Below are 26,889 nucleotides of genomic sequence, written 5' to 3'. Positions count from 1 at the left end.
GCATTCCTAGTAAGGAAGGAAGGGGCCCTCCTTATCCTTATCTGTGGAGAAAAAACGGGCATTTCTAGGCATCTTGTTGTCCTGGGCTTTGTACCCACTTCCATTTTTTTAATACCATAACTTAAAAGATAAAAAGAAAAATTGTTTGCTTTCTGTACTATATCAGTTGATGGAGAATCACGTTACCAACTTCTTTACATTTCAACACTTTTCTTGAATCTTAAAACGGGGTTTAATTTTATTTACAGAAATCGGAAGCACATAACTTGAAATTGAGAAGTTCTAAATCAGTGACTTTCTAAACTACACGAATTTTTCATTATCCTCCATGTCACATTGTAGGAAATCTTTATAGTATTTGAGAGAGAAAATTCTGGGCCATAGAGTGATTTGTGGATGAAAAAGCCAAGTTAGTTGAAGTAGTTTTGCAAGTCAGCTTTCCTGGTCCTGAAGTATGTCCTATTTCAGTTAATTTATGCTCCTTAAATGCATACTACAGGCTGGGTACAGGGGCTCATGCCTGTAATCCCAGCTACTTGGGAGGCTGAGGCGTGAGAATCGCTTGAACCCAGGAGGCTGAGGTTGCAGTAAGCCGAGATCAAGCCACTGCACTCCAGTCTGGGCAACAGAGCAAGACTCTGTCTCAAAAAAAAGAAAAACTGCATACTACAGTGTAACGATCAGGGGAGCCACTTAGCACTAGCTGTGAAGCAGCAGAGACAGTGGAGCAGAGAGCAGGAGCTTCCCACACCACTGCTCCGGGCACCTGCACTTACTCCACCTGACAGACACCTTTGTTGCATTTATTATGAGCCAGCCACTGCTCTGAGTTCCAATATTAACTCATTTAATCCTTATCACAACCCTATGAAGGAGATGTTATTATCCCAATTTACAGATGGGGAAACTGAGGCATGGAGAGGTTAGCTAACTTAGGATCACATGAGTTGAACCCAAGTCATCTGGCTTTAGAGTCCATGCTCTTCATCACTTGCCTGGCTTCATCACTATAACATGTCCCGTTTGAAGGGAGAAGGACCGAGAGTCCTCTCTTCCACCCTGCACCAGCATTTCTGCTCCAAGAAAGGACAGTGCTTTCCGGGGTCAACTGACATCTGCTCAGAAGACCCCTTTGCTGAATGGGGCCCTGCCCCTTCCCCCTGACTGATGCCTGGAGATGGGCTCGAGCCTGTGCTTTGCTGGGCTGGGCCCCCCTGAGACTCTTGTGGGGGCTTCCAAGCAACAGCAGTTGATAGCTAAGCATTGTGGGGTTGGGGAGAACCAGAAGGGTTAGTGCAGTCACATCCTAGGAACGTTTCTCTCAGGCTGACTGGGCGTGGGGCCACCGTCAGTGAGACAGCCACTCATGCTTCTCGTTCCTTCCGCTAGTCTACAGTTCCACCTGCCTCTCATCGTGTGAATACATCACCACACTTCAGGCATCTCTCATGTTTAAAGATACATATCTTTTCCATGGCATGATCCAAATATAAGCCAACATTCCTTATGGTACTTAAATGAGGAAATCGCAATTTGTTCTAATCCTGGAAGAAAAACAAGCAGTTGGATTTATGACAAGGTGTGTGTTGGTCTTCACCTTAAATGATTTTCATGGTTAATTTCAATATGTAATTACTATGTGTTCCTTCATGTGCTGACTTAAAATTTGACACCCTCTTGAGAGAGAGAGCTGCACTGTGGCACAGCTGGTGGATGCCTGGACCAAGAGGGAAAGACCCAGGGCATGACCATACAGTCAGCCTTGCCTGTCCCCCTCCTTCGGCAGGAGAAGAAGCACCGTCGCCAACTTCCTCGCTCACTTCCTTGCACGTCAGGGGCTCGTGGCCGCATGCGGGCATTCTTGACCTTCCTGTGGCTGGTTCAGTGTTGAACTGAAGCAGTTTTTATCTGGATGTGAACAGTGGGCACTGTGGGGGCATGGAGCGATTTGTCTCCACGCTGTCCAGAACAGCTCTATCTGAGCTTGTTCATTTGTTCATGCAGCAAATGTCCTTTCAGCACCTACTGAGTACTGCACGCTGGCAGTTCAGGACTCAACAGAACGCAGCCTCGCCCTCAGTGAGTTTACAGTTTGGTAGACGATGCTTGTTTCACCTGTTCCTTTTAGGTTTGCAGCCATCACCAGTACAGCATGATCCTCCAAAATTTAAAAAGGGACAGTTTGTGTTCGTGCTAGAATTTCTTTACTCAAGAAGTGTGTATTAGTCCATTTGGCGTTGCCATAAAGGAATACCTGAGGGTGAGTCATTTATAAAGAAAAGGTTTATTTTGGCTCACAGCCCTGCAGGCTGTACAAGAAGCACAGTGTCAGCATCTGCTTCTGGTGAGGCCTCAGGAAGCTTTTTTTTTTTTCTGAAACGGAGTCTCGTTCTGTCACCCAGGCTGGAGTGCAGTGGCACTATTGGCTCACTGCAACCTCCACCTCCCAGGTTCAAGCGATTCTCCTGCCTCGCCTCCTGAGTAGCTAGGATTACAGGCGCCCACCACCACCCCTGGCTAAATTTTCTATTTTTAGTAGAGACAGGGCTTCACCATGTTGGCCAGGCTAGCCTCGAACTCCCGACCTCAAATGATCCACCCACCTCGGCCTCCCAAAGTACTGGGATTACAGGCATGAGCCACTGCGCCTGGCCAGGAAGCTTTTAATCATAGTAGAAAGCAAAGGGGGAGCAAGTGTGTTACATGGTGAGAAAGAGAGTGAGAGAGAAGAGGAGGAGGGAGGCACCAGACTTCTTTTGACAATCAGATCCCAAGGTAACTAACGGAGCCAGAACTCATTCATTGCCTTAGGGACGGTACCAAGCCACCCATGAGGGATCCACCCCCAGGACACAAACACCCCCCACCAGGCCCCACCTCCAACACTGGAGCTCACATTTCAGCATGAGATTTGGAGGGGATGAATGTCCAAACTATATCATAGTGCAAAATCTAAAAATACTAAAAGCCAGCCCACCACTATTCTGCCAGTGTTGATTTGGTGGATTAAAGTGAACGGCTTGGTGTGGCCTTCGATCCCCTCTGTTCTCCACTGGTGAATAAAGAGAGAGGTCAGACGAGAGACTCTCTAGGGTTCTCCAGCATGACGTTCTGATTTTCCCAGACCTTCACAACTCCAGGAAATCCTCAGGAAGTCTTAAACTAAGGATGTGTTAGCGAGACCTCTCCGTGCGTGGACTGCCCTTTGCTGCATTGTTTAAAGCATACACCACAGCTGCCCCAAACCACAGGCACACACACAGCTCTGCTCAGGACACGTTGCTGTGCGTCCCAGCACTGAGGTGCAGTCACGTGTTCACGCTGCATGGATGTGTGAGGTGCTGAATGCATTATGTTGATTACCCCCTACTAATGCCCACAGCAGCTGCAGGTGATTTTATTATCCTCGGTTCCCAGATGAGGAAAGTGGCTTCAGGGAGGTGAAGTATCCCCCAGACAACTGCAGTGAGGCAGTGATGGAGCCTGGCTAAGCCGCATCACACAGCTCCAGAAGCCTCACCCTTGAGCACCACTCTGCGATTCTCTGTGAAATTAGACCATCAGGATTGTGGTTTTTTCCTTCAAATACAGACTTTTCTCTGATACTTTGTAAAGCAGGGGCTCTAAAGTTTGGTCTTAAGCGTCACTTGAACAGTTCCAGAAATTTTAGCAATCTCTACTGCACTTGCTCCTGCTAAAAATTGCTCTCAGTAGGTTCAGGGAACTGTGGGCTCTTCCAGTGGGTGAGGAGAGACAAACAGAGTGAAAAGAAATGAGTCTAGAATGTTAAACATGATTTCCTTTGGTGCATTTTCCATTAGCTTCTCCTCCCGCAGTTCACCCTCCTTGGCCTGCACCTCTGGCCCCTGGTCTTCAGCTCCACCTGAGGCTGCTAAGGGAAGCTGCGTGGAGAAGCCACCACCGCCATTTCCAGTTACCACTCCTGAGCTGGGCCACATCCAGGCCAAGCCCTGAGTCCTGGATGACCCCTCCTCTCAGGTCTTCAGGGGGGACTTGAGCAGGCGGAGGCCAGTGCTGGGGCTGCAGTCAGTGGCTGTTGGCTGGCCTTGACGCTGAGCTGAGATGCTTAAGTCAAGGACGTTCTACAAAACTGAGATTGTTGTTTCTAGAAAGAAAGCAGATACTTGGTTCATATTCCCCAGAGAACTCTGTCCCATTTGTTTTCACTGCTTGCGTGGCATCTGTTGTTGATCTTCAAAGTAGTGTTTCCAGGCTGGAGGTCAGAAATAACTGTAGAATCAAATGCTTCAGAAGGGGGTAAACAGTAGCGCAAGAACCGAGCGAGGATGGCGGAAGGTTTTCATCCCGGAGTGATCAAGTCAGCGCAGAGCATGCAGGTTGCTGAGGGAATGAACGCGCTGCCATTTGTACAGATGTGTGCTGAGCCCTGCTGTCTGATCATTGCCACTCCAGCAGAAGTCACGTCTTCTCAGGTTCAGTTCCCAGCGTGATTTCCCACAGGAAAAGAAGCCGCCCTCGGTGACAGCAGAGTGAGGTGCGGGCGGGCTCGGCAGACCAGGCCTCGTGCGGGTTGGAGCTTGACACTCAGCTCTCAAGGGAGAGGCTAGAACAGAGCCGCCCAGTCACCTGCGGGCTGCCGCCCACGGGAGTCGCCTGGTTTGAGACGCAGTAGCTGCCGAAGTAGCAGAGGAAGAGGCTGGTCGGGGTGCCGCTGTCGCGCGTGCGTGGCCTCACGTGGGGAAGTGCTTGTGACATCACATTCATTTCAAAGCCAGAACTGTCATTACAACGTGACCCTGGTGAAGTAAGTGATATTCATTGGAGGAAGAATGCCCCGGCGTGTTAGTGGCATAAACGATGTGATGAAAGGCCATGTCATTCCCCTTTTCTTATCCACGTCTCACTCAACGCATGTATTCATTTTATCATGTCATGAGACCTTTTGCTATTGAAAGAATGAAGACCATGGGGCAGGAGCGAAACAGCCGGTTACGCGAGGGTGGGGCGTGGAGAGCAGCCGGTTACGCGAGGGTAGGGCGTGGAGAGCAGCCGGTTACGCGAGGGTAGGGCGTGGAGAGCAGCCGGTTACGCGAGGGTAGGGCGTGGAGAGCAGCCGGTTACGCGAGGGTGGGGCGTGGAGAGCAGCCGGTTACGCGAGGGTAGGGCGTGGAGAGCAGCCGGTTACGCGGGGGTAGGGCGTGGAGAGCAGCCGGTTACGCGAGGGTAGGGCGTGGAGAGCAGCCGGTTACGCGGGGGTAGGGCGTGGAGAGCAGCCGGTTACGCGAGGGTAGGGCGTGGAGAGCAGCCGGTTACGCGGGGGTAGGGCGTGGAGAGCAGCCGGTTACGCGAGGGTAGGGCGTGGAGAGCAGCCGGTTACGCGAGGGTGGGGCGTGGAGAGCAGCCGGTTATGCGAGGGTAGGGCGTGGAGAGCAGCCGGTTTCGCGAGGGTAGGGCGTGGAGAGCAGCCGGTTACGCGGTTAGACGAGGGCGGAGGGCGTGCCGGGAGCACAGTCCGGGCGGAGGCTCCTGGTAAGGGAGCAGAGCGGGAAGCTGATCCCCCACGGATTCTTAGGGGGCCGACTTCTCCTGTGTGGAAGATTCACCAAAGACTGATTCGAGTCTATGTTCAGCATATGTGTTTTAGATTAGAACAGTGTTGAGAATTTTTATATGGGGCCCAGTTTTAGCAGGACATCATTTAGGATCTTTACAAACGAGTTCAGGGTACTTCGTTTTATCTGTTGTCTTTGAGCCACTGAGTGAATTAGTAAATGTTTGGTGCAAATATGATTGCATTAGTGAAGAAGAACATATACCACGATTTAAAATAAATTTCCCATGCTGCCCTGGCTTGGAAAAATCAATGCCGCCATCCTCTGACCCTGCTCCTCTCACGCGCCCTGCAGGCTGTGTCTCCCTCTGGGGTGGAGAGAGCTTCACAGACCATTTGGGAAAGAGCCAAGCAAACACACTTCTACAAGCCATTTGCATAAGTAGACATAATCCATATGGAATGATGCACTGTTCGGTTGTAGTTTCATTTGTCACTGACCTGCATCCGCCCGCCCAGTCTTGAGTTCAGCTCCATCCCTCCCTGCAGTTCCGCAGCCTCCGGCTTCCCCAGCTCAGCTTGGCTGAGAGTTCCACGTTCATCCAAGTGCTGCTTTATAGACTCACTCCCAGCTGGAGGAGGCAGAGGACATTTTCGTGCACTCTGGAAAAGAAACGTATTCAACAATGTCGATGTAGCTTTTGCTTCTCTATTGATAGTTGCTAATGTGGTAGTGAGAGCTTTGTTTGTAGGAAGAGTTAATATCTTTTCTAAAAGGGTTTTTTGACAGATGGACATTCTTCAGTTTTGCTGTCTTATTTGTTAAGCAAAGTTAGAAACATAAGCGAGAACAGGCGTGGCTGGCCTTTAACACTGTCAGGGCCAGCACTCAGGGCCTGGCCACCCGCACACCGACAGTGGCCAGTTACTGCCATCACCGTGCCTGACCCAGAGGGTTTGGTTGCCCTTCTTTTCTGCCGCTTCCACAGAGAACAAATTAATTGTGGCTTAATCAGATGAGATGGGAATGACTGGCAGGTGGGGAGAAGAAAGGAAAGGCCGAGTGAGGATGGCCGTCCATCGAGGCCACGTCCCTGCTCTTTGCCATTGAAGCCCATGCTCCTGGAACCCCGTGTGTGCTCAGAATGTGCAAGCAGGAGAAGCAGAGGGAGCGGAAAGCACTGGGCATCAGGGTTTTCCAGAGGAATGTCTTGACCCAGCTGGCAGTGGAAATTCACACCTTCAGAAACCTCTAGAGTTCATCGTGGCCAATCCCGGGACATGGACTTCGGAATGCCCAACCCTGCCACCCAGCCATGGCAACCCGATTCAAAACCAGATGCACCAAATGTGAACTTGAAGGCCATAGCACTTGCCAGTGACCCAGCCCTGAGGCGGGCATGATAGCCTAGAGAAGAGGCCTTTGATGTAAGACGATTCTTAAATCGTGCATTCTTTGCCTTGCTTTTCTCGGCACTATGTATTCTGTCAATCTGTGATCTGAATAGAAAGAAGAAAGTGTATTTTCAAGGTGTGAGGGGCCCAGAGGACACTGTCCCAAAAGCAGTGGTTGTGAGAGTGGCTTTGGAGTCAGGCTGACAGTCTGGAAACTTCCAGGTCCGCTCTGAAGTGCCGGCTGCATAACCAGCTGTCCAGCCTGTGTCCGCCTCGGCCTTCTTTGTGCAAGTGAGAAGCATTGCTGATCTCCCCGGGATGGCCAGGGGGCACATGTCAGTGACCCCGCATGGTGCCTGCCAGGCACGTGGTCGGTGTTTCATGATTCTTTGAGAGCTTTGGAGCAGCTCCAAGAAGACTCTTTCACTTTGAAGAGGTCCCCTGGGAAGCTGTGGTGGGACTGGAAGGTCCAGGACTTCCCAAAATCTAAGTCTCTCCAGAACAGACCTGCTCCAACATTTAGTCTCCACTCAAAAGGGTCCACTTAGTAAGTTCTCAGGTCCTTGGCTTAGTGCCACCTCCCCAGTAGTTTGTATACTAGATGCCTTGGGAATAAAACCAGTTCCCTAAACCTATCCCATGATCCCTCACTCACCCACGACCCATGACAGCCGCCAAAGGGACAGGCGCAAAGGCTCCTTCCTCAAGGCCCCCTGTAGACAGCACTTTCCACACTGAAGGTGTTGTCAGTGACCCAGCCAGAAAACCTGCTTCACCACCTCCTGGATAACTGCATAGGATGAGAACATAGATTTGGGTCTGTTTAAATATGAATAAGTTACAAATTGCCTTTTTAAATATTTCTTGAGATCAAGTGGTAGTGGTTATATATGGAGTCAAGCAGCTGGGATATTCATTCAAGGCATATAATTTTCTTCATTCTTTGGACAAAACGTAAGCAGGTTTTTAATTCTGAATAATTGATCTTCCCTCCTGTACTGTGGGCAGGTGTTGATGGTTCCCCACCTTGTTAACCTGAAGCCTGTTCATCCCTGGACCGGCCATGACTTGCCCAGTGCAGTATCCCCCACCGTGGGGCTGGCAGCAGCCCCTCCACGCTATGCACAGAGCAGTCCGAGTCTGGAATCGTCTCTTCAGCTCCACAGCTGTTCCATCTGTTATTTTCTCCAAACTCCTCTTCCATGCATTTCCAAGCAGCGTCTTCTCATGATTACAGTCGCTTTCAGAGATGAGCTCATGCTGATACCCAATGAAGAACCCAGTTCAGAATTTTCTTTTTTTTCTTTTTTTTTTTTTTGAGACAGGGGGTCTTGTTCTGTCACCCAGACTGGAGTACAGTGGCATGAACATGGCTCACTGCAGCCTGGACCTCCCCGGTTCAAGCGATTCTTCTGCCTTGCCCTCCTGAGTAGCTGGGACTACAGGCATGCGCCACCATACCTGGCTAATTTTTAAACTTTTTGTAGAGATAGGGTCTCACTATGTTGCCCTGGCTGGTCTTGAACTCCTGGACTCAAGTAGTTCTCCCACCCCAGCTTCCCAAAGTGCTACAACTAACTATAAGCGTGAGCCACCATGTCCAGCCCAGAACTTTCAAATTAAACAAAACTAAACCTCCAACATGTTTCAGTACAGTGGCCTCAATACATTATTCCTCATGCAAAGCCTTCAGTTAAAAGTGCTGGGTGACTTCGATTTACCTGTGTGTTAACCATCAGTTGTTGCCTAACAGATTATCTGCAACTCTATGGGCTAAAACCACAGGGATGTATGACCTCACTATTTCTGTGGGTCTCAAGTCCAGCACAGCTTCTGGGTTGCACTGGCTCAGGTCTGTCCTGAGGTTGCAGTTAAGATGCTGACCGCAGTGTCTCACCTGAGGGCTCAGCTGGGGCTGGAGAACTGGGCTCCAGGAGGCTCCGTCATACACCCGCTGAGTTCTGCTGCTATTGGTGAGAGGCTGGGTTCCTGGCCTCATGGTTCTTTCTGTAGGGCTTCTCGTGCGTCTCACAGCATAGCAGCTGGCTCCCTGCAGAGAGGGAGGGAGGAAGAGGAAGCCACGGTGCCTTGCACGGCCGGGTCTCGGAGGTCTCTATGTCCCCTCCACCTTGGTTCTGTTTGTTGGATGAGTCACTAAGTCCAGGCCACATGCAAGGGATAGGAATGAGACTCTGCCTTTTGAGGAGTGCTCAGGAATGCATGGCCGCATTTAAACTGCCACACTGTGGCCAGTCAGCTGGGTCTGTTCCACTTCAGGATTCACAGGCCTCTCCTAGCCCTGCAGGACAGGCTCCCCTGCCTCCACTCCAGCCCGTCCTGGTGGTGTGAGCTGCCACTTAACCCTGCCAGGATGTGGCTCGTACTGGAAGGCCCATGGGCTCCAAGAGGACTTCCCTTCAACCTCCAGGCACCTTGAAACTGCCCAGCAGCCAAACCTCGGAGCTGTGGAAGCTCCTGGAAGTTTCAAAGACCCACTTAATATTTACTAGCCAGTGCAGCATTAATTTCATTGCTCCGCGATCCCACATATCGAAACCTTTCACAGTTTAGTACAGGGGTGATGGTGAAAGATAAACCACAGGAGAATCTGAGGCAGTGGGATTGTTTCATTTCTGGTTGCTTCTCCTCTTATTTGTAATTAATATCCATTCAGCATTTTTAAAGCTTACAAAATGCTTCAAGTACATTCTCATTGGAGTTCCATGATTTGTAAAACAGGCATGTGAAAAAATGGGCAGCTAAGGAAATAGGAATTCAGAGAAGGTACGCTGAAGGTCAGCCTGAACTTGAACCCACGTCTTCTGGCACCGGGCATCCCTGTTCTTGTCACTGTGGCACTTTGCTCTGTGTGTGGAAAGCGTGAAGGGCCCCTGCAAATGGGCATGATGCTGCCTCCTTCACAGGTTTATTTTTGTGAAATCAAACAGAATACTGTTTGTGCTTAAAAACCATCCTGCGCCCCCATCTGTAAAATACATCGTCCCCGGTACTTCCCAGCAGACGCTAAGCACCGCCCACACTGCCGGCGCCTGACCAGACAGCTCCACGGAGCTCCTGACCCAGCTTCAACCCGTCGGGAACAGCTCCCAGGGAATGTGCAGGAAGGTGCCTCCAACACCCGGCCCTTTCTGCCCCTCGGCCCCTGTGGTCACTCTGCCCTCCACAGTCCTTCTGCCCCTGTGGCCGGTGGCTTACTGCTCTGTGCATCTTCCTGAAGCACTTGGCACTGTTGCCTCATCTCTGTCCTCTTCCTCCTATGCCCTCGCCTGGGCCCTCAGCGGCTTCAGCAGGGAGGATGTGGGTGCAGTGATTTGGATCATGCCCCTACTCCTCAGAGCCTCTTCCCAAACGAACCGGATGTGGCGTGCTGGGCCTTTATTCTTCTGGGACACAAACACAGGACCGCTGCTTGGTCTCTGATATAGACCCTGGAGTCTGGTCCTTTTGTCTGGGGCAAAAGGAACCAAGGAGGAAATTCCAGCCGCACCACATTTGCAAACGACACACTGTCGGGCTTTTTTTGCAGTAACTGCATTTCCTAAATAATTCAGGCTTTGGATTGAGAACGTGTCTGTCACTTTCCTTTATAGAAATAACCTTTTGTAAATCAATGTACTGTTACTTTATAAAGCCAGACAACTGTCTCTAGATAGACAGCAATAAAAGCTACCAACTGTGAACTGCTGTTTCTTTTCCGTTCACTCATGGGTGCTCTTCTGCATCACACTGGGACCTATTAATTGACATTAAATGATACACCCTACAAATAAAACAATAGTCACCGAGGGTCAGAAGGTTGTGTCTGATATGCCTATGCTTGTGTCAACAATAGGGGCTTTCTCCAGCTGTCCCTTTCTCGGGCTGAAGCACCTCAGTGACCCATATCCCTGCAGGCACTTGGCGTCGTTCCGTGCATCCCTCTGCCCCAGCCAGGAGAATGCTTTTTGCAGAGGGAGGGGTGTAGCCTGCCTGGTGTCTCCGTCTCCTACCCATGTGCCTTTTCAGCTGGGTAGGTGGGTCTGGAGGGGTGTAGCCTGCCTGGTGTCTCCATGTCCTACCCCTGCGCCTTCCCAGCTGGGCAGGTGGGTCTGGAGGGGTGTAGCCTGCCTGGTGTCTCCATGTCCTACCTGTGTGCCCTCCCAGCTGGGTAGATGGGTCTGGAGGGGTGTAGCCTGCTTGGTGTCTCCGTCTCCTATCCCTGCGCCTTCCGAGCTGGGTAGGTGGGTCTGGGCCGAAAGCAGCTGCTGCAGGTGGAGCTCCCGTCACTCACTTGCTCTGCGTTTGATGCCTCTGCTAGGATGGAGCTTCTGTTTCTGCATTTATGCATCTCTGGGGTGGGAAACTCTTTTTCCTTCTTTCTAGACCTTTCTCTTCCTGCTGCCCTTCTGAAGGACCTCATTCCCCCTTCTCCCCTCATTAGCCGTGATAGTCCACAGGGAACGTCAGCCCCAGCACAGCTTGTGCTGAGACCACCATGGCTCTGTGGTGCGGGTCTTCTCTCAGGCCTTGCATGCTCACTACAAAGTTTTGGGGTGTTTCTGCAGGGTTTTCTCCTCCACTCAGCATGTAGAGAGATCGCCCATGGCATGGAGAGATGGCCCAGACCCACAGACACCTCGCCGCATAGAGGATTTGCCCAGGCCCCTAGACCCCGCCACATGAGGAGGTCACCCAGGCCCATAGAGCTCCCGTGGTGTGCGGAGGCACAGAACAGGCACAGGAGTCTGCTGACCTGGGGCGTCACACCCTGGGGACCGCCAGTGGGCGTGTTCGAGGCTCCGCAGACCAGGGCGCTGCCAGGTCTGGCTCGGGCAGCGGCTTTGCCTCTGTGATAGGTGTCCCGTCCCTCTTTCTTCCTGTGCTCCCTCTGCATTAGCCTAAGGGAAGTCAGTTTCCTTGTTTTAATAAATTTTAATTTTTGTAGATACATAGTAGGTGTTTATGGGTTATAGGAGATATTTTGATACAGGCAGGCAATGCGTAATAATCACATCAGGGTAAATGGACTATCCATCCCCTCAAGCATTGATCCTTTGTGTTGCAACAATCCAATTATACTCCCTTAGTTATTTTTTTAATGTACACTTAAATTCCTATAGCTACCCTTGTACTAGCAAATACTAGGTCTAATTTATTCTGGGTTTTTTTGTACCCATTACCATCCCCACTCTATCCCCCACTACTGTTGCCAGCCTCTAGTAACCATCCTCCTGCTCTCCATCTCCATGAGTTCAGTTGTTTAATGTTTAGCTCCCACAGATAAGTGAGAACATACAATGTTTGTCTTTCTGTGCTTGGCATATGTCACTTAACACAGTGACCTCCAGTTCCATCCATGCTGCCGTAAATGACAGGATACCATTCTTTTTTATGGCTGAATAGTACTCCATCGTGTATATATAGCAATTCCTTTATCCCCTCGTCTGCTGATGGACACTTAGGTTGCTTCCAAGTCTTGGCTGTTGTGCACAGTGCTGCAGCACACACGGGTGTGCAGAGATCTCTGATAGACTGATTTCCTTTCTTTTCTTTGGGGTATATATCTAGGCATGGATTGCTGGGTTGTATGGTAGCTCTGTTTTTTGTTTCTTGTAGAAACCTCAAACTGTTCTCCATAGTGGTTGCACTGATTTACATTCCCACCAACTGTGGACAAGGGGTGAGGGAAGTTAATTTCATGGTAACACCAAGCCTTTCCTTTTTGTCAGTTTCTGTTCTTATGATCATTCATTAGAAAGCAGATTCATTGAATAATGTCTTTTACCTAGTTTAAACTGGGTAGATTCTTTTCAAGTTTACAATTTTGAACCCCACGTTGTCCCCTGAGTCATCGAGGTAGCCCAAGATAAAGGTTAAGAGGAAAAATCCTTCGTGTTGACAGCAAGTTGTTCTCCAGTTTGTGTTAAGTAATGACCCTTGCAGGTGAGGAGAGGCTGCTTTCGTCCTCAGCAGGTATAGACCGGGGAGTCAGACGAACGGAAATCCTCCCCTCCTGGGGCAGGTCATGTGTGGGGAGTGTTAACTGGCAAGATGATCTAAATTCACTACCCAGATCACAGCAGCAACAGCAGCTTTGTTTTCAGAGAAAAAAACACAAAAGAAGTGCCCAAAAGTTACAAACCAAGCAATAAAACTGTGGAAAGTGACATGTTGCACAAAATGTATTTGGTACATTAAAAAGGCCACAAGCACAGTGCCCTGTAGGAATGAGACTGACATTTTCACAAAAGGTCATCATCAGTCTCATGTGACATACTCGATGCTTTTTTTTTTAAAGACAGGGTCTCACTCTGTCACCCAGGCTGGAGTACAGTGGTGCAGTCACTGGTCACTGCAGTCTTGACCTCCCAGGCTCAGGTGATCCTCCCACCTCAGCCTCCCAGGTAGCTGGGACCACAGGCGCACACCACCATGCCCAGCTAATTTTTTGTATTTTTGTAGAGATGGGGTTTTGCCATGTTGCCCAAGCTGGTCTCTAACTCCTGGGATCAAGTGACCCACCTGCCTCGGCCTCCCAAAGTGTTGGGATTACAGGCTTGAGCCACCGCTCAATCCCAGAAGTGTTGGGATTACAGGCTTGATGCTTTTCTTAAAAAACATACTCCCTATGTATGATGTCTGCAGATACTTCAAGAACATCATAAACACCAGTTTCACCATCAGCTGGGAGCAGAGTCCCTCCCCATTCACTGTCACCCCATGCCGTGGGGACTGGTGATGTTTACAGTGTGTCCCTGTGGGTGAACTGGATAAGGAAAAGATGGTGCACATACACCATGGAATACTACGCAGCCATAAAAAAAAGAACCAAATCATGTTGTTTGCAGCAACATGGATACAGCTGGAGGCCATTATCCTAAGTGAATTAACACAGAAACAGAAAACCAAATAGTGAATGTTTTCCCATGTAAGTAGAAGCTAAGCATTGGATTTACATGGACAAAAAATAGACCAGGGACTACCAGTGGGGGGAGGGCGGGATGGGAGGAAGGGCTGAAAAATGATCTGTTGGGTCCCATGCTGACTACCTGGGTGGTGGCTTCAATCGTACCCTAACCTCAGCATCACCCAATATACCCAGGTAACCTGCACACATACCTCCTGAATCTAAAATAAAGTTGCAATTTAAAATAAATAAAATATCAAATGTTTTAATATTTTTTAAAAGTGTGTGTGAACATCCCTTGACAAATTGTTTTCATCCGAGAAATTTGCTGTACTGAGAATATAACAAAGTCTTAGACAAAAATTAGTTCCCATGATTTTGTCCTTCTCATTTGGAATGATTGCAGATCCTGGCCAATTTGGAGCAAGGCTTAGCAGAAGACGGCGGCATGAGCAGCGTGACTCAGGAGGGCAGACAAGGTGGGTCGGCTGGACTTTGCTGACTAGATGCTTCTCGGACATCATTGAGAAACTGAGCCCAAAGCCTCTCACTTCCTCTCGTTCTCCTTTCCTCTCTGTAGTCAGCACTGCATGTGTCCATTTGTGCATTTGCGACTCACTCCGTTCTTGGGGAAGCCAAGCACATCACTGGGTGATGCTGTGGGTGCAACGTGCAGCCTCAGACCCAAACCCTGCGCCCGGGGAGAAGACATGCCTTCACCACAAAAGCACATGGCCCGGAACCTGCCATGCCAAGTGGTCTGAGTGGGCGTGAGGAAGGAGCCCAGCCCAGCCAAAGGGGCCCAGAGAGGCCTCCACGTCGGGGACAGAGGCTCGGGAGGGTGCTTCAGGAGGAGCTGGAGAGGAAGGCGGGTGCTGCCTAGAGCCTGGAGGCAGGCTGAGGGGCTGGGCAGTTCCCTGGAGCATTGGAAACCCCTTGGGGGACTGGTGGGTTGACATGAGCCGATCTGCACAGTGAGGCCATGCCAGCTGTGGCTCGGCGAGTGCATTAGCCAGGAACAAGCTTCCGATCACGCTTGGAAACCCGGCCTGAGTGCTCCCTCCCAGGCAGCCCCACCCTAGCCTCCCTCACTCCTTGTGGCAGCATCTTCCCACAGGCCTGGTTGCCTGGTTATCTCCTTCTCATAGCTTCTGTCCTACTCGATGTGCAGCCCAAGTCAAGACCGGGTGGTCTCCATTTCCGCAGATGTGCTGGGGTTTCTGGGGAACTGCTGGCTGGTGTGAGCTGAACGTGTGTGAGGTGTGTATATGTGTGTGGTGTGTGGATGTTGGGTGTGCATGTTGTGGCATGTGGTGTGGGTGTGTGCATGTGTGTGCACTTGTGCACTCTCTTTTCAGTAATTTAATTGCAAGTAGAGTAACAAGGTCTGAAGGAGAGACGTCACCGTCTGCTCATGGATGTCCCATTCAGCATTCTTGGCACCCAGTCATTTTACCCCTGGTTGGGCTCCTGCTTTGGTGGGAATGAGCATGTAGTTATCAGACAGCAGAAGGCTGTTCCTAGAAATCTAACAGAAGGTCACACCCATGAGCATTTATAAGGAGGGTAAGGGAGGATTTAGAGCAGGGAAGGAATCTGCAAAGATCATCAGAATAAATATGCAATTCATTGAGACAATCCATATTTTACATCCATTAAGAGAAGATATTCAGAATTTCTTTTCACAAAAATAGTGGTATAAGGGGAACATAAGCAGCTAATGTGTTTTTAATTGCTGAAAGGCAAAGTGAGTTAAGTTTTTAATTCTAGCAATTAAGTTTCTGTGTGTTCTCCTGAAGCACACCGTAAATACACATCATTTCTAGGTGATTGTTATCTCACAGTGGACGCGTCAGCTTCGGCCTCCTAAATCACAGGCTCAGAGGCGGCCGGGGCCACACGGCTCCCAGTGCCCAGCGATGAGGGAGGCCAGGAGCGCTCCCAGGGCCTGGTGCTGCCCAGGGTGGCATCTTGGCACTTCACAGTTGGAAGTGTGGACTTTTCTTGGAGGAAGTAGACACAGCACAGGCACAAGGAGTGCTGGACAGGGGGTCAGCTGGAAACGTCCCTGGCCTCTCTGGACCTCAGCCTGCCTGTCAATAACATATTCATTTCAGATTAGCTCAGTCCTCAACCGGCGCCTTCCTCCTGGTCATCCCAATGATAAACAGTCACCATTGGTCAGCCCGCCCTCCCCCAGGGCAGCTCCCAGGGGACCTTTGCAGACCCCAACAAAGCCACAAAGCCAGTTTGGAAACTACTAGAAGAGATGGGCCCTGAAGGTTTGAAATCAGTGGAGGGATGGCTGCTAACTGAAAAATGTGCAGGGGAGAGCAGGGAGGGACGGTTCAGGCTCAGGGTCGCGGTCAGCCACCGTGTGGCAGCAGGTACTAGGGAAGGAAGCCAGCTGCAGGGCAGTGCCGAGTCCCCAGCGGAATGTGCCAGCCACTTGAGTTCTGGACCAGGGTGTAGCACTCCTTGGGGGACCCAGCGTCTGCACCAGCCCATGGCTGGGAGGCAGGGAAGGCCTCGTGGCTGGGCATGGGTGGGGACCTCCGGGTGGCCTCCCATAGGTCACCTGCAAGAGGCTGGCAGCCACCCTGGCCAGTGGCCCTCCTGGCCTTGTCGAGCTACAGGCAGTGTCGTCATTTCTGTCAACTTTGCTCCTTTTCTCAGGGTTCTGGCTTTAGAAACGGGGCCCCCTGTCGGAGCAGCCACCCTCCTGGTTCTCTGATGCCGAGGGTCTCTTCCCAAAGCCACCTCTGGTCCCAATGCGAGTGCTGTATTTTCTGCCTCAGTGCAGCCTGCAGCATATTCAGCATTCCAGGCCGAAATCCAGTTGTGTTAACAAGAGGGATCTTTTAAAGTTAAATTAGAATTCACAGGACCCAATAATTGATGGCTAGAAAGAGCCTTGAATTTATTTGTGCACTTACAGGCTGCTCTTACCTTGTAGCCTCTGTCCGGCTGTGGAGGTCACGTCTGGGCCGGGTGATGTACTCCATGGCAAACTGTCTGCTCCTGATGAAGGTACGTGGGTGGCCAAGCAGGGCTGCCATGTGATCTGGAAGAGCGGGGTCGGTGGGAGCCGTGAGGGAGCCACTGGTATAATAGATGCTGGCAGGGACAGGCCATGCAGAGAAGCCAGCTAAGTACTGGTTTAACAGGAGCCCAGTGACACATTATGGGGCTATATTTACTTTCATTTCTACTGCAAGAAATTTCAACAGAATGTAGAATTTAGATGGTCAGATTTCATTATTTAAATGTGGGTCTAAATGATTTAATTAAAAGTATTGTTCATTTTCCCCCATTTTTCTCTGAACTCCATCCCCAGAAGGTGTCCTTTGTTCTCCCTATCTTCATGGAGGGTGTTGTTTTCACCTGATAGTTTTGATTTTATGATTGATGCTTAGAACACCTGAAGACAGGCTTCCCCACAAGACCTTCTTAGGACGTCACCCCAGAGCTCTCAGCCCCCAGGGAAACAGCTTAGAAATCAAGGAGCTGAACTGAGGCTGTCATCTGTTTTTCCGTGTCTCCTGGCTCTCGCCAGCCTGTGCAACGGTGTTTTTTGGCTCCTCTCTTTGTTTGGAACGCACCCCACACCTGGCTTACCTCCCACACTGGGCGTCAGGGTACCCTGTGTGGAGCTAGCGGCCCTGCAGCCAGCTGTGCATACTGAGAGCTGCTGCAGGAATCAGCTAGCAGCAGATGCTCCGGAGCAGTGCTCGTAACACCTCCTGGGCTGTTCTAAGACAGCGATCAGAACTCCCACACCCATGCGGCTTTCATGTGTCCAAGGTCATTCCTGAGCTTGATTTTCAGCAAGGCAGAGCAGGCAGTTTACCAGGTAGAGAACTGTGCTCACGGGCTCTGTCATGAACCCTGAAGTGGCAGCCCTGCTTTATGCACGGACCCTGCAGCATCCCCAGAGGTGACTGTGACCCCGGGCACTGCTCCGAGCAGGCTGGGTGCGGGTGTAGATTCACAGCCATCAGTGGCTCAGGCATTCCATCAGGAAGACATGCAGCCCGCACCCCAGCTTTAGCGCAGCCCCAGTGCCCAGCGCAGGGCTCCTGCCTTTGCGCTTCTGTATCTATGTCAAGCTGGACGCACAAGGAGACTCGGGGCATCCTGTTCGTCCTCGGTAGCAAGCGACCGTGACGCAGCTTCATGCTACTGCAAGCCTCAGCCTCCTCCTTAAAATAAGGGCATAGATCTGAGATCTCTGAAATCCCTCCCAGCTCTGACATTCACACAGCTCTCTCCTCTCCTTCAACACACTGGATAAAGGAAATTATGGTTTTTACGTTCTGTGGTTTTGCTCAGAGCAGGTTTTTCTTCCGCTGCCACCCCTGAGATATTCCCAATGAGGTCAGGTGGCCCGCATAGTCGCTTTGTTCTGGTCCTCACCCTCCTCCTACCCGCCGCCTTCCCTTCTCCAGCCCCCTCTGGCTTCTGCAGCAGGGCTTGCCCACCTCCGAGTGGGAGTGAAAAGTAGGCCCTCCCGCTCCCCTGCCCTGGTGGCCTCTTCGCCACCCAAGGCTTGGCCAGCAACCAGGTGACCCCGAAGCACCCGGCCTGACCCCTCTGCCTCCCAAAACAGGCCATTCTCCCTGTGCTGCCTGTGGCCAGCCCTGACACCCCCACCTGGCAGTCTGGGCGGTCCGCAGTAGGCCTCCACCCGCTGAGGGCATTGTCAGCTTCACCTGAAAGTCGCCAGCTTGCCGGAACATTCTTTTATGCAAAGACATGAAGAACCAATTATAAATTCACAGGACTGACGTTTCACTAATCATGGGGCTAAAACTCCCCAGGGAGGAAAGTTCCCTGTTCCACTGGTGGGTTTTTATTTGCATCTTAAGACACATTAATAGAAAACGATGGAAGGGGCTTTTCTTTGTGGCAACACCACCACCAGGCTCCAAATGTGAGTCTTCTTCCTGTATTGCTGGGACTCAGTACAGAACATATTATTGCATTTCAAAAATACTTTTACAATGGACGTGATTTAATTTGAAAGTTCAGCTTAAGCTTTCATTTTCATGAGTTAAAAAAAGGAGTAAAAAATGTTGCAATTAAAGCCAATCCAAGCATATGCACTCTCTTGCCATCTAGTGAGCGTACAGGGCATTGCAACAGTGTGTGATCTTAATACGGGGTATCCTGTTAATTAAATTATGTGTATGGGCTAACAATGAGTTATTTAATCAACCATTTAATTATCTTGAATAACATTTTTATTACAGTGAAATAAATATCAATTTAACTTCTTAACAATGAAATGTATTCATATGTTTTAGCCCTGGATAAATCTGCATGATATGCTATAATGCACAGTGGCATGTATTATAAAGCATTGAAAATGTCACTATCTTCACTTTTTAAATACTGCTTCCTCTCCTTAGGCCTCACTGTAGCCTTAGGGCACCTGCACTGGCAGACCATATGGATGCAGGTGCCTGCCACCTTAGGTGGCTTGGGCCCCCCCTCCCCCGGGTGCCCCTGGGAGGCCACTTCCCTCCTGGTGTCCCCACAGCTCACCAGTCTGCACATCAGAACCCGCCGTGGCTCCACACATGATGGAAAGGAGCACGCAGCTGCATCAGCTACCTTCCGTCTTGCTGAAATTAGACTGCAGAAGTCCTTTCTGGTTGCAGAATGGTTGTAAATCTAGTTTCACAGCCTGTAAACACATGTGGCTGCTGAAAAGAAATGGTGAAGATTGAGCTAAAATAGGCTTGTCCCTGGAAGCAAGTCATTCATGTCCTTTACAAAGCCAAATCTACATGATCTGGAGAGTAGGTTAAGCTCTCTTTAGGAGCTTCTTTTGGCCGTTTTATCTGAAAAGGGCTGTGTTTCCTCTTCAGTAAATGAAGTCATTAAGTAACAGTCAACCTAAGGAAACTTTGTAACACAATCCCAAATCCTCATCTGGTGTATTGACGATGGCCCCCTGAAGTGCACCAGAATTCTTCCCCCAGCTGCAGCCGGGACACACAGGCACGTGTCCTGTTCACACCTGAGGGACTGGCGAGCGCTGCTGTCGCTGAGCTGGTGGGAGTGGCTGCCGGCCGGTGCAGGGGCCCCCGAGATCCCTTCTCTGCCGCCTGCCCCCTGGCCTGGAATCCAGCTTCCTCTCGCCTGGCTCCTAAGCCTGTGCATCTGCTCTTCCGGAAGAGCCATGCCTAAAGTAACTTCCCATCAAGGATCATGGCTTGGTTTTTTAAAAACCTGTCTTTTGTCATACTAGATTATCTTCAGAAACACTGACCCCTGGCCCCGAGCACTGAAAGAGTGGTTAGGGTGATGTGGCTGGCCACGGCATCGCCCACTAGCAGTGAGTGCTGCACCCCCACCATCCCCCACCCTGCGCTCTCCGTGGTGACCGCCTCAGCCTGGAGCGTCAGTGGCATGAGTGGGGCACTGGAATGACCCAGTGACACTGCCGGGCTGATAACAAAGTCAAAGCCTGCCTTTTGTTTACTTGAAACCAAAGGTGGGACGTGTGTGGGATTAGAACAGACATTGCCCAGCATGATGGGTGCTCGGAAGCCTACTTCTTTCCCCAGAGAAGCCCAGGGGGGCAGCTGCTACTTTTCCCCGAGCTGGTGCGAGCTGGTGAGTGCAGCCTCTGTTGGAAAGCAGGACTGCTCCCCTAAACTTCTCAGATCAGGACCAGCCCAGGATGTGCAGGCCCCACAGCTGCATCTGGGGTGCCATTTCCGTCCCAGCTGCAACCTCGGCCACCCCGAGTGCCCCCATCCCCGGTCACAAAGCCCTCCCTTGTGTGAGGGAGCTCACACACACACTCACATCCACACACATGTGCTCACACACACGCTCACGCTCATACACAGTGCTCACACACGCACATGCTTGCACACACACATGCTTGCGCTCACACACACGCTCACACACACATGCTCGCACTCACACAACTAGACAGCAGAGACAGGCAGCAGGAAGGCGTGGGAAAGGAGACCGAGGCATGTGCTGTCTGGCTCCTCATGAGCATCAGGCCTTGAATAAAATTAGTTTTAATGAGCTATACTCGAAGGTACTAGACTGGAGAGAGTCGTTTTGGTTTTTTTTTTTTCCTTCCTACCAAACTGGAATTGTACTTGTCTGTCTTTCTTTGTAACATCCCAATTAGCAAGCTAGTAACTCCAGTCCCAGTTTGGAGGAAATGGAACATGTAGAAGAATAAAGAAATAAAAGTACCTTCTGGGATTATACGATGAATAAGTAAGAAGAAAAACACCATTGGTGGCCATAGTTATTGCTGACCGTGTGCTTATAGCTAAGTGCGAAAATGCAGGGAATTATTTAGCGCAGGGCCTGCTGCACAGAGCTCGCTCCATAAATGTGGCGATCACTGTCATCCTGGAGAAAGCCCGGGTTTGTTAGGGACTTGAGACAAGCTACCACTGTGTCCCACGTGACTTTGGCAAGACCTTCCTGCACTGAGACCGCTTTGCTCACACCTGGAAAGGGTGACTGGGTCCACTCAGCATCCACCAAGCGCCTGTGAGGGGCCAGCGTGAGTGGGCAGATGGACAGTGAAACTGTGCTGCCAGGCCTCGTCCTTGAGGAGGGGCCGCGGGCCAGACCACCACAGACAGGGCAGAGCGATGAGGAGTCCGGCAAAGGCCTTTGGCAGAAACCAGATGCCCTGAGCACGGCAGCTGGCACAGCGCTCATAAATGTTCCCCCGTAGCTGTCTCTCAAACGGGAAGGTCTCATGCGTGCCACACGGAGCACACAACATTCACGCACTCTGCTCTGCAAGGCCGACCTCCATCGCCATACTCAGCCTCGGCAAACTTGTTTTGTGGTTTTTCTTTACATGTAAAGATTTGACCTTAGTTTCTAGCATAGAAAACGTTTAAGAGACACTTTAAAAAGTTGGCTTGTGTATTTCGAGGATGGAGATGAGACAGCGTTCACCAACTCATATAATAACTTTGTCAGGAAAGAGAGTTAGGTACAGTCCAAGTGAAATATGAATTGCTGTTTAGAAGATGGAAGCAGGAAACAGACCCTCAGGCCCAACTAAACCCCGACAGCCCCCGGTGACAGGCAGGACCCGGCCAGCACAATGCACACAGCTCAGAATCCCGGCCCGACTGCAGTTGGGGGAGCAGCCGCCCCCTCGCAGCCGAGCACCGTGTGCTGGTTTCCAGCTTCCCCGCCAGCTCCTGTGTCAGCGTGTCCTCTCTCTACACCGTGTCTGTATGCACTTGTGCTCTTCTACACGTGTGAAACCCACAGTGCTGTTCTCAGCTCTAAAGTACGTTGGGTTTTTCTTCCCGCAGGATTATGTGCTCGCCGTGGAGGCGTATCACTCGGTTATCAAGTATTACCCAGAGCAAGAGCCCCAGCTGCTCAGCGGCATCGGCCGGATTTCCCTGCAGGTACCTGTGCACGGTCAGACATGAGCCAGAAAGGCCTTATGATAGTTCTTTGCTCGGATGGGCGACTGTTTGCTTTTAATCATGTTAATATAAGAAAGACTGCAGAAGATATTCCAGTTCAAGTGTGTGACCATGAAAAGGGTGGGTTCTTTCCAGGAGTTCTGGTTTCACTGTGGGAGGCCCTGCTGGCTTTTGTGCCTGTTGCTAAATGTGAACCCACAGAAAGTGTCATCGCAGCCACACTGAAACGAGTTACTCTAGACACTATCCTGCTGCAGTTACAAAAGCACTGACTAAACCGTGAGGAATCTTAGTTCAGCTTAGCCCGTAATAGTCACTCGCTGATATTTTGCCTGAAATAACCCTTGAATCATGTTTGCTGGACAGACAAAGTCCAGACTGAACAGTGGTCTCAGTAATGCACAAAGCTCGGCAGGACCCCCTTTGCTAAGAACGTCCTTGAAGCTGGAATGCATTTTCCTGGAATATTTGGTGACAGGGAGGTCACGGGGAGTGATGAGTCCCGCCCACATCCCTGTCAATCCCACCCTTGCAGGCCGAGCACAGGGCAGCTTCCGCCCCTCTCACCCTCAGTCTTAGGTCATGTCCCAAACCTGGGCCAGGGAAAGGAGGCACAAGCAAGGGACGGCTGAGGGGGGAGAAGCAGCACAGACCTTCCACAGGCACCCACTCACCGTGAGCCAGGCCCTGCGCTGAGCATTTCACCTCACGATGTGACTGGCTTGTTTTACAGATCAGCAAACTGAGGTCTCCTGGTTAAGTGAGATCCTGTTTCAGGAGGCCACGTAGATAATGGGGGAGCTAGAATTTGAACAGGGCTTCTGTGAAGTCAGGGCCTGCACTCTGAGCTAACAGCTACTCCTCTCCCCCACACAGTTGCTCACACGTGCACTGACACGTAGGCACACGTGCACACACCATCTCCTGCACGCCGCCTGCTTGTGGAAGTCCACATGGGACTCCAGAGAGTGTGGAGGACAGCCCAGTCCACGGGCCCCTGTGGTGCGCACAGCAGATGACTGTCACTGAATAACCTGGGGCAGGCACAGATGCGTGACACGTGAGCTGCTACCATGGGCATCGGCTCCTGCCTGCACTGGGATGCTTGCAGCAACCCTCGTCGCCTGTGTGAGAAAGCTCCGTGTGGCCAGGATCTCCGGGGTGCCTCGTGTAACACTATCCCCTGGTTATCATAGTGAAATAGTACCCTGGGCCCGCTGAGATTCCTCACTACCCTGGAGACAATCTCGGAAATTTTATTTCAGAGTCATATTTTGCACAACTTGAGAAGTAGATGCTGAATTGCTTTTGCATCTGGAAGTGCTTCTCCTTCCAGGGGAAGCCACTGGCTTGACCACAGTGAGGGCTCTGGCAATGAGGCTGGAGTCTCAGGAGGGAGGCTCAGCTTCCACAGTGTGATTTAAGCCCCATCTGGTGCATGGAATGTGCTAAACAGGCTGCAAGGGAAGCCCTCGGTGTTCGCTGCTCTGAGGACCCAGGGAGGTGATAGCGGCGCTGTGGGCAAGAGCTTTTGCCAAAGGAGAATGGAGAAACAGACGGAAGCACCCAGGCTGACTGGACTCACCAACACCCCACACAAGTGCCGTTCGATCTGCATCTCTTGCAAATTATTTATCAGGCCTCGCTCACGGGTATTTTTACTGTTGCTGAAGAGCAAAGTCTCTGAATTCTGTTTTTCTAAAGGAAATGGAGATTGCAATACCTAGCCATTTGGGATATCTCTGAAGACGTCGTGCCATGGCTGCTACAGAACTTCTCAGACAGCCTCGCGCAGCTGACGACTGCATTGCCATCTGCGCATATAGAAAACCCGGCCCCAGTAAGTTCCGGCTTCGGCAGGTCAGTGTGTTGTCTGAAGATGCTGGATCTCGGAAGAAGGATGAAGCAGGCAGGTTTTGCCCTTGAAGAACACAGCCATTTGTGGGAGTCGAGGCCCAAGAGCACCGTTGTGATCAGCAAGAATGACCACATATCAACCCAGTGGGTGCCCGAGCACACAGCAGACCCTCACCCAGTTCTGAAACCCTCCTGGGTGCACCACCTGTATCACCTGGACCCGCCCTCTCCAGCCCTCTCCTGTGTTGGGGCTTATGCCTCCTCATCTCCACTGGGTTCAGCAGAGGGTTGCAGAGGCGGGACCCTGTGTGTACACGTGGTGCTGAGCTGCCAGAGATCTCAGCACGTCCCTCGTCCCGCATCTTGGGCGCAGCTGCCATTAGCCTTCCGGGAGTACACTCCACCCTGCCGTCTCTGGTCAGAAGTCCTGCTGGGGCACTGTGGTCTGTCAGGTGAGCCCACACTTAAAGCTCACATTCAGAGCCCTAGCTAACCTTTTCCAGCCCAGTGTTCTTCGCCTCATGTCCTTAGTCCCACCAGACAGTTGATTTGCTATTGCCCAGACGGGACCACACTTGCTGCTTTGACCTCTCGTGGGCTGTTCCTGCTGCTCAGAACTCCCTTCTCTTTCTGCCTGTGCAAACCCTGCTCATTCTTGAGGGCTCACTGGAAGGACTTCTCTAAAGTCACCCCAGCCCTCTCAGCAAGCTCTCCCTTCCCTCTTCAGAGCCAAGGCGTCTATGGGGGATAAAAGCATAGGGCTCAGGAGCTGGGGTTTGGAACAAGATAGACCCGACCCTGGCTCAGCTGCTCAGGCTGGCGTGGCTCTGAGCAGTTTATCTCACCTTCATGGTGTCAGTCCCCCCACCACAACCGCCTGCCGTGAACAGTCATCATCGTCGTGTGTAGATGATTAAGTTTATCCATGTGAAATCCTCTGTGTCCTGCCTGGGACATGCCAGGAGCGCTGTAAGCGTAACTTGCTGTCTTTCCTGTGTCTTGAAGATGGGGTGTGTTTGTTCCGCTTCCTCACAGATCCAAGTGTAAGGGCGGCATTCCCAGGTCACAGCAAAAGTACGTGTGCTCAGAATTGCCCTTGGAAGCCCCACTCCCACGGCGGGGCATCCACCCCATAGAGTGACTCCAGTGCACAGATGGGCACGAGGCCCTCCAGGATGGGCTGTAGGAAGGGGCAAAAGCAGTGTCCCCACGCATGCATCCGGACACTCATACCCCACGCGCCAGCCTCAGAGCTCCTGCCGGTGCACCCTGCTCACCCCCAATGCTGCATCTCAGCACAGCATGGAAGACGCCGCATGGAGTCAGATCGCGGTCGATGTGAGGTCAGTAGTGCAGGACAAGAGGGGGATGAACTGGGACTCGAGTCCAGCAGAAACGCCTCAACTAAATGTAGACAGAATTGACTGCGTTCTGTTTTAAGGAGTAAGAACTCAAATGGACTGAACATGTAAAAGCCAGCAGAGAGCTCTGTTCCGAAGGGACGTAGCGCTCAATGCGTACTTTAAACTCAGAGTGTTCAGCCATGGTTAGATTCTTGGAGGAACAGCCCTCAGAGAAGTCACTTTCAAGAAAGCACGTGCCTTCCAGCTCTTGCAGTGTTCTTCTCCCTGAAGCACCTCATCAGTACCTGTATCTTAATTATATGGCCTCTAAACTGGCTGTGTGTGAGCCATTCTGAAATGAGTTGGTGCCACTGTACAGAAGCAAAGAAGTATCACATACACTGTCAGCACCTGTGTGCTGTGCTGTCAGAGGGGTAAATTTCATAAGAAATACGTATATTAGTAACTGTCCGTCAAATGGTAAAATCATACCGAAAGTGCTTAGAAAGTACAGGACGAGGTTTTGGTTGCAGTCAGTGGAATCCGCAGTGGCTGCTATAAGCAGAAAAAGTTTATTCACTGACAGTAGCACAGGGAATCTTCATGAGGGCCCAGAGACAGGCCATTCTAGAGCCACAAAGCCAGGATGCCCTAGCATGTCACAGAGGCCCCTCCAGCAAGAACAGCACTGCCAGCTCTGCCTGGCATCTCAGAGTCTCGTCCCCACCCTGAAGACCCAGGTCCCCCACACGGCCTCCTGCTCCCGCTGCTTCCTCAGGCCATGTCATCTTACATGCGTGCATCTCTCTGGGGGCCCAGGCCGCGGGGTTGCCCCTCCTGCAAGAGTAGGAATGTAGGCCTCCTGGTTCCTCCTTGAAAGGACCCCTAACAGGTAGAAAATGGACAGAATCGGGGAAGGCAGGGCCAGCAGCAGTCATGAGCATCCCTTACAAATCACGTTGTAACATCTGAAGTCATGTAACACAAAGCTAAACACGCGTGGAATAAGATGGATTTCGTTTCCCTGAGATTCGTTTCTACTCTTATGTGCATGGAGATACAAGGGAGGCTTGACATTTTCTACACTCTTGAATGCTATCTCCAGACCAGGGAGGATTTGCGTTTCATCAGCATTGAAGGTGGGAGATGAGGTGGACATCGCGTTGATGCTGAGTCTCGGGGAGAAAGCTAGGAAGTGTCCCCGGTAGGTAGGGAAACGCTTGGCAAAGCACAAAGGCAGAGGGACCCACGTAGCCAGGCCCATTCTGCTCACGGCCTGGCACTGCTGCGAGAACTGTGGTTTTCCGGGTCAGCCCTAGTGAGGAGGGAGCACAGGCAGAGCTTCTCTGCAGAGAAGGCAGATTTCCAGCTCCTAAGAACGGCCTGTTCCACAAGGAAGCTGACGTGCCCCTC

The 26,889-nt window shown here is 51.2% G+C and overlaps 1 protein-coding gene across 4 annotated transcripts in view; it reads left to right on the top strand.

The window, feature by feature from the left end:
* The window catches only part of TRAPPC12 (trafficking protein particle complex subunit 12), a 106,002-nt gene that overhangs the window by 69,774 nt on the left and 9,339 nt on the right, over positions 1-26,889 (top strand). For all 4 annotated transcript variants that reach the window (XM_009237574.3, XM_054548441.2, XM_054548442.1 and 1 more), the window contains 3 exons: positions 14,242-14,314; positions 16,792-16,865; positions 22,157-22,255. In XM_009237574.3, coding sequence (XP_009235849.3) covers positions 14,242-14,314; positions 16,792-16,865; positions 22,157-22,255 — 246 coding nt within the window. The remainder of the gene's footprint in view (positions 1-14,241; positions 14,315-16,791; positions 16,866-22,156; positions 22,256-26,889) is intronic.

This window comes from Pongo abelii, chromosome 12, assembly GCF_028885655.2.
Source record: "Pongo abelii isolate AG06213 chromosome 12, NHGRI_mPonAbe1-v2.0_pri, whole genome shotgun sequence".
Taxonomy (NCBI): domain Eukaryota; kingdom Metazoa; phylum Chordata; class Mammalia; order Primates; family Hominidae; genus Pongo; species Pongo abelii.
The sequence above is the reverse complement of the archived record's forward strand: the minus strand, read 5'-3'. Positions and strand labels throughout refer to the sequence as shown.